A 16,903-nucleotide genomic window follows, 5' to 3' on the forward strand; every position below is an offset into this window, starting at 1 on the left:
AACTCCGTCTCTACTAAAAATACAAAAAAAAAAAAAAATTAGCTGGGCGTGGTGGTGGGCGCCTGTAGTCCCAGCTACTTGGGAGGTGGAGGCAGGAGAATGGCATGAACCTGGGAGGTGGAGCTTGCAGTGTGCCGAGATCGCGGCATTGCACCCCAGCCTGAGTGACAGAGTGAGAACTCTGTCTCCAAAAATGTATATATTATTATTAGAGACAGGGTTTTGCTCTGTTGTCCTGGCTGGAGTGCAGTGGCATGCTCATGACTCCCTGCAGCCACGACTCCTAGTCTCAAGGCGATCCTCCCTCCTCAGCCTACGGAGCAGCTGGGACTACAGGCATACACCACCACACCCAGCTAATTTTTGTATTTTTTTGTAGAGATGGAGTTTTGCTATGTTTCCTAGGCTGGTCTTGAACTCAGCTCAAGCAATCTGCCTGCCTCGGCCTCCCAAAGTGCTGGGATTATAGGCATGAGCCACCACGCCCGGCCCTACATGTATTATTTTTTATCTGGCTTATTTCACTCAACATTTCATCTGTGATATCAATCCAAGTTATTGCATATAAATTTGGTTTACTATATAGTATTCCATTATAAGAATATGCTACAACATATTTATCCATTCTATAATTGATTGCCATTTGGATTACTTCCAAAATAAAATCGACAAATAATAATGTTATAAACATTCTTGTATATATCCTATGGGGACATGCTGGGTCATATTCCAGATATGAACCTCTAATGTATTGCAAATATCTTCTAATCTGCAGCTTGCCTCTAACTCACAATGGTATCTTCTGATAAAGAGAAGTTATTGTTTATATTATAGTGTTTTTGTAATGTTTAAGAAGTCCTGACCTAGATTAGCAATCTACCTCGTTTACTTTTGTTTATAGTGGGAAGAAGGGATCAAGTTTGATTTTTTGTTTTCCTGTAGGATACCCAAGTGATACAACAACATTTATTGAAAAGACTATTTTGGTTATTCACAGTTTGCCCCTCCAGATAGATACACTTGCCAACTTTAGCCTTTTCCACTCTGCTCAGTGCCCCAGGACATTGAAATTGATGATTTATATTAATGGGCCTGTTTGCCCTCTGGCTTCCTGTGAACTTCAATCAATGGAAGGTAGTAACAGATTAGAGGGTGAGGAGGAGAGTGAGGTTAAGTTCTTTATACCTGCTGGTTTCCTTCCTGCTGGGCTGCAGTTGACAGTGGTTGTGTTTCTTTCCCTAAGGTTAAGTTCTGGTCCGATGGTCCTTTCCTACAAATTTAGCTCCCTTTATAGGTTCCAGTAAATGCTCTATCCTTTTACTCCTTCAGGTCTAGAGTTAGCAACAACTCTCTGTTGTTGCTAGCCATGGGGTACTTTCACCATCCTTTGTTAATTTCCCTTAATTTAGTTTTTCATTAAACTCTCTCCAATTACTTCTTTTGATTGGGCCAACTATTTTCTCCCTGCACCTGACCTCACACAATATAGTAAAGAGCATCTCAGATAGATTGGAGGTTACTAGGAGATATGACAACTAATGCTATATGGAATCCTCAATTCTAGACAGAAAAAGGACACTATTGGGAAAACTGGTGAAATGTGGTCTACAGATAGTTAACAGTACTGTTTATCAATGTTAATTTCCCACTTCTGATACTATAGTAGTGTAAAATATTAAAATTAGGGGAAACATGCTAAAGGGTAGATATGGAAATTCTCTATACTACTACCAACTTTTTAAAAGTCAAAGATTATTTCAAAATAAAACTGAAAAAATTAAAGGTGACAGAAAAGCTTCTTGGTTATTCTTGGACTTTATGTTTCCACAGAAATTTTAAATTCTAATTTTCAATTACCTGTTAGCATTTGATGAGAACTGCATTAAACCTCTAGGTGAATTTGTAGAGAAATAATTATATTATTGAGTCTTCCCATTCATACATGTATTCTAGCTACCAATTTATTTAGGTCTTTTTTACTTCACTCAATTTTAATGTTTTAATTTTTATTTTCTGGAGAGGTCTTGTGTGCAATTTAATCTTAGGCATTTCATTATTTTTATTGCTATCCTAAATGATATCTTTAAAAATTTTAGGCTGGGCATGCATGGTGGCTCACAACTATAATCCCAGCACTTTGGGAGGCAGAGATGGGAGGATCAGTTGAGGCAGGAAGTTTGAGACCAGCCTTGGCAGAACAGCAAGACCCTGTCCCCACAAAATAAAAAATTAGCTTGGTGTGGTGGCATATGCCTGTGATCCCAGCTACTTGAGAGGCTGAGGTGGGAGGATCACTTGAGCCCAGGAGGTTGAGGCTGCAGTGAGGCATAACCATGCCACTATACTCCAGCCTGGGTTGACAGACCAAGACCCTGTCTCAAAAATAAAATAAAATAAAATTTTAAATCAACTTTCTTAAGACAGAACTTTCATACAATAAAATTTACACATTAAGTACAAATTGGTAACTTTTGACATATATACACCCATGGAACCATCATTCCAGTCAAGAAAATGAACATTCCTAACTCTCTCGAAAGTTCTTACGGGCGCCCACCCTTGCCATCACTCTCCTGCCAACTACCCAGGCAACTACTGATATTTCTATTCATATACATTAGTTGTACCTGTTTTAAAATGTCACATAAATGAAATCATATAAGCACGTAGTCTGTTATGTCCCTCTTCTTTCATTCAGCATATCTATGACATTAATCCACCTTGTTGCGTGTACCAGTAGTTCATTTCTTCTTGTTGTAGGGTAGTATTCCATTATATAACTGTGCCACAGTTTGTTTACCCATCTTCTCTGGATGGCCAGCTGGTCTATCTCCAGTTTTTGTGACTAAAGCTACTATAAACATTTGTGTACAAGTCTTTTTATTGACATATGTAATTGTTTCTGTTGGATAAACATCTAAGAATGGAATGGAATATGGTAGATTTAACTTTTTATAGTCCCACCAGGTGCATTTATTGCATTAACAGGTATTGCTAGTCTTTTAGACTTCAGCCATTTCAGTGTATAATGTGTTATTTCATTGTGGTTTTAATTTGCATCTTCCTAATGACTAATGATGCTAAGCGTCTTTTCATTTGCTTTTTGGCCATTTGCATATATTCTTATGAAGTGTCTTTCCAATACTTTTGCAGATCTTTATTTCTTTTTTTAATAGACAAAGTTTCACTCTAACTCAGGCTGGAATGCAGTGGTGCCATCATAGCTAACTGTAACCTCAAACACCTAGGCTCAAGTGATCCTCCTGCTTTAGCCTCCTGAATAGCTAAGACTATAGGCATTCATCGCTATACCCGGCTAATTTTTATTTTTGTAGAGACAGGTTCTCACTATATTGCCCAGACTGGTCTTGAACTCCTAGCTTCAAGCAATCCTCAGGCCTTGGCCTCCCAAAGCACCGGGATTACAGGCCTGAGCCACTGTGCCTGGCCTCACAGATTTTTAAATTGTCTTGCTAAGTTGTAGGGTTCTCTATAATTTAGCTACAAATCCTCTGTCATATAGGTATTGCAAGTATTTTCTCCAAGTCTATGGCTTACACCTTTTCATTTTCTTAACTGTCTTTCTTAGAAAAGGTTTTAACTTTGATGAAAATCTAATTTATCAGGATTTTTTTAATGCTTAATGCTTTGTGTGATCTAAGAAAACCTTTGCCTATCCTAAGGTTGTAAAGATTTTCTTCTATTTTTTCATCTAGAAGTTTATAATTTTAGCTTTTCAGTTTAGATCTATAATCCACTCTTTTTGAAGCAATTTTGTCTATGGTATGAGGTAGAGGTTGAAGAACATTTTTTTCTTCATACAGATATCCAACTGTTCAAGCACTTTTTGCTTGTAAATGGTATATTTTAAAATCTTTATTGGTTGTCATACAGAAGTAAAATCATCAGGCAATCTTGTTTAACTCACTCAATATTTTGAATAGTTTATAATATTTAGAATTTTCTACATATGTATTCATATCATCTGCAAATTTCCTACATTTTTTTCCTTGTCCTTGTATCTTTTACTTCTTTTTTTATTTAAAGATTGCCATTTGGGTAATATTTTAAAATGACAGCTCTATTGGGATATAATATAAAGTTCACAATTTTAAAGTTGTTTTTAGTATATTTACAGAGTTGTGTAACCATCACCACTATCAAATTCCAGAACATTTTCATCACTCCAAAAAAAAAATTGTACCAATTAGCAGTCACTTCCCAGACCCAACCTCAGTCTCTAGTACCCATTAATCTACCTTCTGTCTCTATGTATTTGCTTATTCTAGCCATTTCATGTAAGTGGAATCATGCAATATGTGGCCCCTTGGATCTTCATGCCATTCTACAGTAGTCAGCCTCTATTCTTTTCTCTACTCATTTCTGTCTACATCATGTATAGGCAACCAGAACAAGAGAGGAGGCTACTCTGGTCTTTATGACAGGAAATTAGGGGTGTACGCAGAGGAAACAGAACCTGAAAAGTTGGTAGTCTGACGACATCTCTCTTCCCTAACCCTGGCTTTAGTACCAGACAGAGATGGGAGAACTGGAATATCCACTATCAAATTCTGCTGTTAAGTACTGGTGAGTTTTTGTGTGCCTCTCACAAAGGCTTAGTATGTAAGTTGTTGCGCCTTACATACTAGAATAAATTCAGAAGATCTCTCCAACTGGAAAGGTGAAATTTACAAGTATGGTTTCAGAACCTGCCTCATTATCACTGCCCTTTAGGATAATATAGTTTTTAATGCAAATCAAGATTAGTTTCTTAGGTGGCATGACATCTTCTTGTAACCAAGGAACAGGAGCTGGACTCCTATTTATCTTCATCAGAACGCAACACTTCCTGGATCTAAAGATTAGCACTGTCTGTGCCATTTGCTTTGGCTCTTGGTCCCATTTAGGTCTTTCTTGTATTTCTGATTCCTCTCTCTTCTCATCATTCTCTTATTTTTGTTTATGTTCTTAAACTTATGGAGTCTATATACAACAGCTGTTTTTACATACTTATCTATAAATTTCATCATCTCTGTCATTTCTAGAACTATTTCTATTGATTTATTTTTTTCCTATGTATGGCTCAAATATTCTTGCTTCTTCATTCACATAGTAATTTTTTAATGGATGCTGGATATATTTTTATGTTGTCAAGTTTTAGATTTTGTTGTCTTGCTTTAAAGAGTGTTAGACTTTGATCCGGGAGGCAGTAAGGTTACTTGAAGATCAGTGTAATCCTCTTAAAGCTTGTTTTACTGCCTTTCTAGTATGGATATAGAGTAGTTTTTAGCCTAGGACTGATTTAGTCCTACTTCTAAGTTGTGGCTCTTTTAAGGTCTTTACTGAATGTTCCATATTATGCAATGAGGCCTCTCAATCTGGCTGGTGGACTGAATAACTCTCAATCCTGTCATCTGAATGAATCTCGATCCCATGTGAGCTCTGGAAATTGTTCTTATAGCTTCTGCATGTTTGTTGTTTCCCCAGCAAGTCTGTTATTCCTAGCTTGGCCTCATAGAATTCTGGATTATTCATGCGCAGGCTGGTATTCAGCCAACACAATTCCTATGCAGATAGGAACTACTCTGTTTAACATTTTTCTCTCAGTTATCTGTCCCACAAATTCCAGCCACCTGCTCTTTGCTTTATTATTTCCTTTCTTCTACTTTTTTTTCCTCCCCCTACTTTTTTAGTTCCTTTTTTAACCCGTTGGAATAGATACTTAGCTCATTAATTCTGAACCTTTATTTTCGTCAAATATATGCAAATAAAAATTTAAATCCCTTTTAAGAATGGCTTTAGCTGCACAGGATTTCATGTGCCATTTTTATTATCATTCAGTTCAAAGTACTTTTAAATTTCCACTGAAAGTTTTCATTGACCCATGGATTACTGAGAGGTATATCTCTTACAACACCATCTATATAAAGTTTAATACCTAGTCAAGAAGTTATAAATTGGTTTTGCTCAAAAATTTTCAGGCTAGGATGTAGTTAACTTTGAGACAGAGGGGGAGAATAGTGATTACTGGGGTGAAGGGGAGTGGGGTTATAGAGCTCAAATAATATTCTATTTCTTGACTTGGTGGCAGTTTCATGAGTATATTTATTTTGTGATAATTCCAATTACTTATGTTATATACTCACTGAAAAGTCAAAAAAATTTCCTGGTTATTTTTATACATATACTTTTCCATATAGACTTAAGTCATTTTACCCAGTCAACAAAGAGTTAACTGAAATTGCATTATACATATACTTGCCTTATATTTTTTCATAATGGCATTGCTTTCAAAGTTAGCTGTTTCTTCCATAAATCGGCCCACTAGTAGCATAGCTCGACCATGGATTAACATGTTCTTACCCTCAGGTGGGGTTTCATTTTCAGGAAAACATAATTCAACACCTTTTTGAAGAACAATTAGTGCCTGGTGAACATCACCCTAAAAGAAAAAAGGCAACAATAAGCCTTTTAATTTAAAAACATATTTCTATTTTCTGCAAAAGTATTAGTTCATTAAGTATGTTTTTGTACAAATCCACGTGTAATTTCATGTTTATCTTTTGTTTGCCTCTTACTAAAGTAAAATTCTAAAACTGAAACATTGCTTCATTTCATCTTATTCATTCATTTACTAATTAATTTTATAACTGTAGTTGGCTGTCTATATCCATAGGTTCCACATCAATGGATTCAACCAACAGTGGATAGAAAATATTAGGAATGGCTGGGCACAGTGGCTCACATATGCAATTCCCGTGCTACAAAGCACAGGCTGAGGTGGGAGGATTGCCTGAGGCCAGGAGTCCAAGGCATCAGTGAGCTATGATCATGCCACTGCACTGCAGCCTGGGCAACAGAGCAAGACTCTGTCTCTCTCAAAACATAAAACTTAAAAAAAAAAAAAGAAATATTATGAACAAAAAATTAAAAATAATATGAATAAGCAATACAAGTATAATAACTGTTTACAAAGCATTTGCACTGTATTAGGTATTATAAGTAACCTAGAGAAGTACACAAGAGGATGTCTGCAGGTTATATGCAAATACAGTGTATGCCACTTTATATAAAGGACTTGAGTATCCAGAGATTTTGTTATCCATGGAGAATCCTGGGACCAATCTCCCCATGGATATCAAGAAAGGACTATAATCAAAGTTCAGGGAACTGAAGACAATCATGAACAAATTAAAATCCCTGGCATAAAAAAGTTCATAGTCACATGAGGAAAGAAACTATGTGAAATAACAGCATATTTGCTAAGTGCTACAACAGAGGAATATACATCGGCATTATACAGGAGAGAGAAGAGTCCCTTAAACCTACCTGAAGAATATAGGAAAATGAAGGAAAACAGCAGTCAGGAAAAGTTATCAACAAAGAAAATTTGAATTAGGTTTTCAAGAATAAGTAGAAATCTTCTTGGCAGAGAATTTAGTGAAAGGCATTCTAGGTAGATGGAATAATTTTAATTGGAAGAAAAGCACATAGTCTGATTTTAGCTGAAGTTTAAAGGGTTTTTGAGATGGTGATGAATGACACTGAGGAAGTAGGCCAGGACTTGATCAGAAAGGGATTTATATAGTTCCTAGAGTTCAGGCTTAATCCTAAAGGTATGAAGAATACTTTGTAGGATTTAATCTTTTTGAAGGAGCAACATGATTCGATGTAGATTTTAGAAAGATCACAAACTGCAGTAAATGGTGAGATCCTAAAAAGGTTGTTAACATTGTTAGAGAATGTAAATAATAAAGTCATAAATTAAAGCAGTGGAAATAAATAAGAGGGAGAGGATTCAAGAGATATTTCTAAGGTTGAAGAACAAAGATTTAGTCTCCAGCTGGATGTGAAAAGTAAGGTTGCAGAAGGAATTTAAGATGATGTCCAGATTTCTGCTTTCGATGGGAGGATGGAATAAAGTCTTGTTCAGAAAAGTAGGAAACGTGAGAGGAGAAACAGGTATTGAGTATTAACAATAAATTGCATCTTGAATGTATTGAGTTTAAGGTATTATAATACATAGACTAGCACTAGCTCAATAAAATGACCAGGTACTGACTAATGCACACTGAATAAACTGCTTTCCCCTCTCATCCAGGAAACATCTCCTCTCCTGTCCTTTCTCAGCCACCACAAGTTTGTGTAACCACAAATGGCACCAACAATAGTTGCTAAGTATCAATTCCAGAACATGCTATTACTATTAGTAATGCCTATTACTAATTCTAAACTGGTGACTAGCCTGAGGAGAAATTTAAGTAATAGCCATTTAAATCTGGGTTATAGGCTGGGCACAGTGGCTCACGCCTGTAATCCCAGCACTTTGGGAAGCTGAGGCAGGTGGATCACGAGGTCAGGAGATCGAGACCATCCTGGCTAACACGGTGAAACCCCGTCTCTACTAAAAATACAATTAGCTGGGCATGGCGCATGTAGTACCAGCTACTCAGGAGGCTGAGGCAGGAGAATCACTTGAACCCGGGAGGCAGAGGTTGTAGTGAGCCGAGATCATGCCACTGTACTCCAGCCTGGGCGACAGAGTGAGATTCTGCCTCAAATAAATAAATAAATAAATAAATAAATAAATAAAATAAATCTGGATCATAAATCTTGCAAGCAGTTCCAATGTTTAAAAAACCCCCTTCTCATTACTTTTGCTTTAATCTGAAGACTGCTGTGAACTTCTGTTCAGATGCTAGGCCCTTCCTGGCCAGATCAGAGCTGAATATTGACAGTAACACTGGCAAGTCCACAGAGAGCTAATTATCTGCCAGCGACTAAGTGACAGAGTTACATTCATTTAACCAACATTTACTGTATGTATACATACATAAGGTGAAAAATTAAGAGGTCGTTTTCCTCAAGGAAAATGTAAGATAGATGAAAACTGAAAGAACTCCACATTCAGCCTTGAAATGGGAAGGTATCTGGGGACTGTAGAGTAAAAAGAATAGTTACTTCCAGGCTATGGTAGATAACTAATGAAGAAAAGTGATAGAAAAGGAAGGTTCTTAATTTGGATTAGTTATGTTCTCTCAGTTGGCCTTTTAAGGAAGTACATAATTCCCAACAGAATATATATATATATATATATATATATATCTGATGACATTTCCCTGGCCATTACCTTGGACCAGAGCCACTTTGCCCTTTCCACATACAGTTCAGCGAGTCGTGATTCCCCTGCATTAAGGAGAGCATTGTAGGCTGTCTGGTGGTGACCAGCCTTTCTAGCTACTCTGGCACTCTGCAGCCAGCATTCTCCAACCATTTCATCGTAATCTGGTCTAAAGGAAGTAACAACACATGGGTGAGAGAGACCACTGACAAGCGTATGCGACAACTTAACTTAAACAATTTAAATCTAGGTCATAAACTTTGCAAGTAGTTCCAATGTTTTGAAAACCCCTCTTCCTAACACAGAAACTTCTTCATATACTATTTCAAAGGAATTAATGATTAATTTGTTCAAAAAGACTTGACTTAATTTTCTTATAGTGCTCTGTTTTACCTATTATAAACCTTATTCTTGATTTTTATCAGTAAAAAACATATCCCCCAGATATGTATTTAACATCTTAAAAAAGAGAAAGAAATGGCGTAAAAAAGTGATTCTTAAGTTCTAGGTTCCTTTCAACCAGATAATGTAGCCCTGATAATTAAAAGTAGAAAAAGATAGATTCAGAAAGAAAATTAAGAAATACAAATACCCCCAAATAATATCCAAATACCAAATTCAAGATAAGTGACATTTTTAAAATAAAAGTAGTATGAGAAACCTTTTGTTGAGGCTTAGTAAAGCCCTCCGGAGAGCCAGGATAGGCTCCTTGGCTCTGTAGGAATTCTGGGTCATTTCTAGTCGAGCTACCCAGTTTAGAGAATCTTCTTGAGAACTGTCACCTGGAGAATGCTGGAAAAGTGGTTTGATGCTATGCTCCAACTCACACAACATGTGCAATCTGAAGATAGATAGAGCCTATGTTAAAATGTTATCACATTCAGCCTTATTAATCTCATATATAAAGCATGTACTTTGAATCAGAAATAAAGAATTTAAAATACACAGTTGTCTTTGGTAGAACTTTAATATATCCTTGCTAAGTAAACAATTATATTTTTATCTTTTCAAACTGAATGTAAACACCAATTTATGCTGGTTTATGTATTTAGTGCTTTAGCCAGACATGGTAGTGTGCACCTGTACTCCCAGCTACTCAGGAGACGGAGGCAGGTGGGTCACTTGAACTCAGAAGTTCAAGGTTGCAGTGAGCTATGATTATGCCTGTGAATAGCCACTGCACTCCAGCTCAGGCAACATAGCAAGACCCCATCCCTTAAAATAATAAGTAAATAAATAAATTAAATAAAATTAATTACATTAAAATTTTTAAAATAAATATTTAGGGATTTGCAGTGAATCCCAAATTCCTAATTAAATTGGAGAATGATGGATAAAACTAAATTCAAATGTATGAAAACCAAAACTTACCACCTCAATGAAGATAAAAGAAAACACGGATCCAGTATAAATCAACATGAGGTATTTGCATATATTGCTGGTGCTACTATAAGAGGGCCTGGCATAGCAGATGATAGTAAAAAATTGTGAAATTAATGTAGTTTTTTTCCTAAGAGTGATGGAAACTGTGATACATTCACTCTAGCCTTTTCCCCCTTGTATGACAGTCAGTGTCTATGATTCAGTGTTCAAGGCACAAGGATATAGCTGAGTAGCTACAGAACAGAATTAAACTCAGTGGTCCAATCTCTAGTTTCCTTAAGATATCACCAAACGGGATGATACTAAATATAGCGAATTCTTCTAATTTAAAAAAATGTGCTATGTGATAAATTTATTATACTTTAATTACAGTATTTAGTTTATCATTTTTCCTCAGGTAGAATTCACAGACCTAAAATGTTTTCCAACAGTTTCTTCCTCACCTCTAAAAGTTAATCTTCTTTCTAGTAATGTGATACCTATATTTTTGGGGGAAATATCAAATACATTTCTAAATGAAAAGGAAAGGGAAACAATGAATAAATACCAAGCACCAATGTGCCAGGTGCTATAGATGTCTGTGTTATAACGGGTTATATAGAAAGCAAACTACGACATTACAAGAGGACAAACATAAGTTATTTTTATTGTGTGTTCCATTAGTCTCATAGTTGCCTTTCCTTAAAAGGATGTATGTTAGAATTTTTTTAACTGTAGGGTAATTGTGAGGTAAGAAGAATGAAAGAGCTATCTGGTGTAGCTTTGCATGATACCAAACACTCTATCAATTATTTACTCATCAAAAAATTCCAATCCTGTCAGGTGACATTTATAGGCCAGGAATATAAAAATGGAAACCCCAAAATACCTCACAATATATTCATATCCTCGTTGGTAAGAGCCTCTTTCAAAGCTTGCAGCTGAAAGAGGTACAATTTGTTCTGCTCTCACTAGCTTCAATGTGTCATAAAAAGCTGTGATATCTCTTTTTTTGGCTGATAATAATAGCTGTCCCAGTCTGACACTCCATGTTGTAGATTTTCCATCTGAAAAACAAATGAAGAGTCAAGAAATGTCATGGTAGCTGGGTCCAAAACTCAGCTTTATTTCATTAGATAAAATGGTCAGCTGAAATATCAAACAGGGGGCTTCATTCCTTTTTTTTGTTTGTTTTTTAGACAGAGTCTCGCTCTGTGGTCCAGGCTAGAGGGCTATGGCATGATTATAGCTCACTGCAGCCTTGATTTTCTGGGCTCCAATGATCCTCCCACCTCAGTCTCCGGAGTAGGTGAACAGGCATGACCCACCATGCCCAGCTAAGTTTTTAAAAAAGCATTTTTGCAGAGATAGTCTCACTATTTTGCCCAGGCTGGTCTTGAGCTCCTGGCTTCAAGCAATCCTCCCATCTTAGCCTTCCAAAACACTGAGATTACAGGTGTGAGCCACCATGCCCAGCCTGGTTTCATTCTACTTTAAACAACTAAACAAGGCAATCATAAAACAGGCTAAGAGATTAAGTATGAATGTTGCTAAGTTAATTAAGTCTGAATATTTTTGTCATATTAAAACAGCTTTTTTTTTTCCTTTGAGACAGAGTCTCACTCTGTCACCCAGGCTGGAGTGCAGTGGCGCGATCTCAGCTCACTGCAACCTCCACCTCCCAGGTTCAAGCGATTCTCCTGCCTTAGCCTCCTGAGTTGCTGGGATTACAGGCGTGTGCCACCACGTCCCCCTAACTTTTTGTATTTTTAGTAGATACGGGGTTTCACTGTGTTAGCCAGGATGGTCTCGATCTCCTGACCTCGTGATCCACCCGCCTCAGCCGCCCAAAGTGCTGGGATTACAGGTGTGAGCCTCCGCACCCAGCCTAAAACTGCTTATATTTTAAGAAGTAATTTTACCTGCTGCCAAATAGTTTTCCACCAAATCCCACTGTGACAATTTCCAAGCTGCTTCCACTCTGTAAGTGTTTAATTCATCTGTCCACTCGGACCTATTAAAAGAAACCCATATCAACTAAACTTTAATTTATTTAAAGTGACATTCAGAGATTTTTCATTGGTTTACATCTCTATTTATTATATTTATTGAATTTGCATTATATTTTGTTCTTAGAAACAAAATAATTATCTCTATCCAGAAACTACCCAGAAAATTTTAATCTTTCCATCCTTCAAAAATATTTTTTCACTAATTACTTCTGATACACCATTCTTCAACAAATTAAAGTGTGCCATATATAAGAGCAGAGTTAATTCCTGAATAATAACTAAGCCCATTGTAAAAATAGCTGCATGCTTAATTTGAACAAAGAGCAAAGAAGAAAAACAGCCAACGGAACACACATAAATTCAGAGATAAGCAGTTCTAATAACTTAGAATGCTGAATTAAATTTAAGACAAAAATACAGGGGGGGCCAGTGGTATAACTTAGGGACAGTTGGGAGGCATCTAGAACAATACCAAGAGCAAAAGAAAGTTACAATGATTTGTCAATGGCATAACAAAGTATATAAAACTAGCTACCTAAAATATATACCTATTTTTAAACTACTTTCAGTTAGTTTAAAATTTGAGTTTGCAAAACCAGTATGATATAGGCTAATTATTTTGTTCTAAGCATTCTATTTAGGTGACATTAGGATGACCAGTGATATTTGAGATTATGACTACACAGAAACAGCTAGGCTTTCCTCATGTTTCTTTTTTATTAATCATACTGTCTGAATTTCTGCCATATGTTTAGATCCTAGGCTAGGCACAATTTTCCATTTAATAATCTAATAACACTGCATACAGCACCTATATATCCATATTATAAATAAAGTAACAGAGAGGCTGGAATCAATATCCTTGAAAGTTTTCCTTGCTCTTTTTATTACAGTAAAAACACATAAAGAAAAGATAACAAGTGATCTAACAAGTTTCATTTTTAAAAATTTTAAAAATAGCAGCTAGAGTATGTTCCAATTTCTAAATTTATGACCACCACCAAGAACAGTTTAGAATAAGGCTAAAGAAATACAACTGAAATGTAATTTTCAAAAGTCCAATTTTCAACGACTCTACAAGCTTACCATCACAGACACCAAAATATAAAACTTTCAGGATAAAAATCTCAGTAGAATCAGGCAGTATTTGTTATCCAAATGTGGGATAACAGATTATCTATGGGATAACAGATCACAGAGGGGATGTGTCACAAGAAGCCTTATAGCAAAAAGTACCAATGGCAATCAGGATCAGGCTGTGACAATGTATCCACATAAATGGGTACATTAAAAAGAATGATAAATAGGGTAAGCACAGTCAATATTTTAGGAAAAGTATTTGCTTAATGCAAATAGAAATTACTCCAAGAAAAACATGCCCCATCCATAATCATTTGCTTCACCATGACACAGCACCCCTTCATTGAATATTGATGCATGCCTTTTTCCCAACCCAAATCAGGAGGCTCTATGTATCCTAGACCCAAAGAGAAGAAAAGAGGAGTCTGAATGTGTAGTCTACGTCAAAAAGAAATTTGACACCCCAATTTGAGCCATGACTCTTCCCCAAATCTCTGTAATCTATCTATTCATAAAGTCTCTCAACTAATCAAGAAAAACACATCTAAACATATAAGCATTCCTTCTCTACTTCTGCAAAACTTCTCTTGTGATTTCATAAATTCCACTACTGTGATACCATCTGACCAACAGTGAACTTCTCTGCCCTTAGACATTGTAGAATGATAGTCTTTATGAATCACAGTTTTGGAACCTATACAAACAGTACTTAGAAAAGGCTGGCTTCAGAATCTATAAAAAGCTTAAATAAATCAACAAGCAAAAAACAACCCCATTAAAAAGTAGGCAAAGGACATGAGCAGACACTTCTCAAAAGAAGACATACAAGCAGCCAACAAGCATATGAAAACACGCTCATCATCACAATTAGTTGAGAAATGCAAATCAAAGCCACAATGAGATACCATCTCACACTAATCAGAATGGCTACTATTATTATTTTGAGACAGAGTCTCCCTCTGTTGCCCAGGCTGGAGTGCAGTGGTGCACTCTCGGCTCACTGCAACCTCCATCTCCCAGGTTCAAGCAATTCTCCTGCCTCAGCCTCCCAAGTAGCTGGGATTATAGATGTGCACCATCACGCCCAGCTTATATTTGTATTATTTTAGTAGAGATGGGGTTTCACCATGTTGGCCAGGCTGGTCTCGAACTACTGGCCTCAAATGATACATCTGCCTTGGCCTCCCAAAGTGCTGGGATTAAAGGCATGAGCCACCGCACCCAGCGCAGCATGGCTATTATTAAAAAGTTTAAAAATAACAGATGTAGAAGGGGCTGCAGAGAAAAGGGAATGCTTACACACTGTTGGTGGGAATATAAATTAGTTCAGCCACTGTGGAAAGCAGTTTAGAGATTTCCCAAAGAACTGAAAACAGAACACACAGCAATCCCATTACTGGGTATATTCCCAAAGGAAAATAATTCATTCTACCAAAAAGATACATACACTCGTATGTTCATTGCAGCACTATTCACAATAGCAACGACATGAAATCAACCTAAGTGCCCATTAATGGTGGACTAGATAAAGAAAATGTGGCACATATACATAATGGAATACTATGCAGCTATAGAAAAGAATAAAATGGGAGCTAAACATTGGGTACACATGGACACAAAAATGAGAACAACAGACACTGGGGACTACAAGGGGTGGGGGAGGGAGGGAGGCAAGAGTTGAAAAACTATCTTTTGGGTACTATGCTCACTACCTGGGTGACGGGTTCAATTGTATCCTAAACCTCAGTATCACATAATATGCTCTTGTTACTAACTTGCACATGTACCCTCAGAATCTAAAATAAAAGTTGAAAAAAAAGAAAAAGGTGGCTTCAGAGTAGTCCAAAAACAGTGGCCTGTATATTCTTTGGTTAAGTGAGATCCCATTCCCTTTTGACTAGATTTTACTGCCCAGAAGAGCCATTTAGAGTCTGATGAATAAATCAAGGAATACAGCTTTCAGCTCTCACAGCAAAGCAGCGGCAAGAGCAGTGCTAATCTCCACATTTAATTTCCAAACTGGAAGAACTACTCAGCCTTAATTTTTTGCCACACATATGTATTATTTTTGGTATAATTTGATTTTCAATAATAAACCCACCATCTTTAGGAAAGGAAGGCTGCTTTCACATTCATCAATCATTTAGGGTAAAATCAGTGCACATAGTCTATAGTGGTATTCCATCAATCAGTCACAAAGTTCGCTCCCCCACCTCTAGCATGGAAAACAACTGGTACTGATACTGTAAGCAGAGCATAGACGCCCTTTGAGGCCCAGGAAGTCCCATATGAGCCTCACCAATAGCCGGTGGGTTCTAGAAGTTCCTTGTGTTAAAGCAAATCTAATTCAAGGATGGCTCTTTAGACAGAAGCTGTTAAGTGGTAGATTGACTATGAAAAATTTGAGGAAAAAAAAATTTTGGTGCTTATCTCCAATACCATGAAAACACATAAAACATTTATTACTCTACTAAACATTAAATTACACAATTCACTAATTAAAAATTTCCCATTCAGATAAAATAACAAAAGAAAATCATTATTTTATAAAATATTACCTGTTAGCATGCACTCCATTCACCTGAGTGATAACAGTAGACAGCTGACCAAGACCTAACATGGACTTTACTACACCATGATAATGAATGATCTAGAAATTTAAAAATATTTAAAATAGCAATTATCACTTCAATAATAGTTTGGGGACCAAAAACAGCTTAACTGATACTCTTTAAAAATTACTATTTACTTTATTGCCCTTATTTTATTTTTTATTATTATTATTATTTTAATATTTTGTAGAGACAGGGTCTCACCATGTTGCCCAGGCTGGTCTCAAACTCCTGGGCTCAAGAGATCCTCCTGCCTCAGCCTCCCAAAGTGCTAGGATTATAGGCACGAGCCACCATGCCCAGCTACACCTTTCTTAATTTGACAATTGACTTTCTTACTTACATGCAGGACCCCCATCACAGTCCTAACACATTTAAAGTAACATAAATAAATGTAGACAACCTAGAAAATCTCAGATTGAAGTTATTATATTTTTCCAGATTTGGACTACTTTTTGGTTCAGATCAAATATTAAAAATATCTAATATCTTTGATATTCTGTTTAAAGATTGTCATATTTCTCACATAAACATTCAAGCTCAAAGGTCCTGATGTTTTCAATATGGATTTCAGGCTTTAGCAACTAAAAAGTTAAAGAGGATTACGTACTATCCTTTAAAACGAAAATAAGATTGTGAAAAATAAAGAACTTATATATCGTACTTCTGAGAAACATGTCAAATATGACAGAAGGCATCATCCCAAAATTAGAAAG

The 16,903-nt window shown here is 36.5% G+C and overlaps 1 protein-coding gene across 2 annotated transcripts in view; it reads right to left on the reverse strand.

Moving 5' to 3' along the window:
- The window catches only part of ATR (ATR serine/threonine kinase), a 121,643-nt gene that overhangs the window by 31,490 nt on the left and 73,250 nt on the right, over positions 1 to 16,903 (reverse strand). For both annotated transcript variants that reach the window (XM_015131992.3, XM_015131991.3), the window contains 6 exons: positions 16,134 to 16,225; positions 12,406 to 12,497; positions 11,373 to 11,550; positions 9,783 to 9,962; positions 9,131 to 9,290; positions 6,263 to 6,442 (listed from right to left, as the gene is read on the reverse strand). In XM_015131992.3, coding sequence (XP_014987478.3) covers positions 6,263 to 6,442; positions 9,131 to 9,290; positions 9,783 to 9,962; positions 11,373 to 11,550; positions 12,406 to 12,497; positions 16,134 to 16,225 — 882 coding nt within the window. The remainder of the gene's footprint in view (positions 1 to 6,262; positions 6,443 to 9,130; positions 9,291 to 9,782; positions 9,963 to 11,372; positions 11,551 to 12,405; positions 12,498 to 16,133; positions 16,226 to 16,903) is intronic.

Source organism: Macaca mulatta, chromosome 2 (assembly GCF_049350105.2).
Source record: "Macaca mulatta isolate MMU2019108-1 chromosome 2, T2T-MMU8v2.0, whole genome shotgun sequence".
NCBI lineage: Eukaryota > Metazoa > Chordata > Mammalia > Primates > Cercopithecidae > Macaca > Macaca mulatta.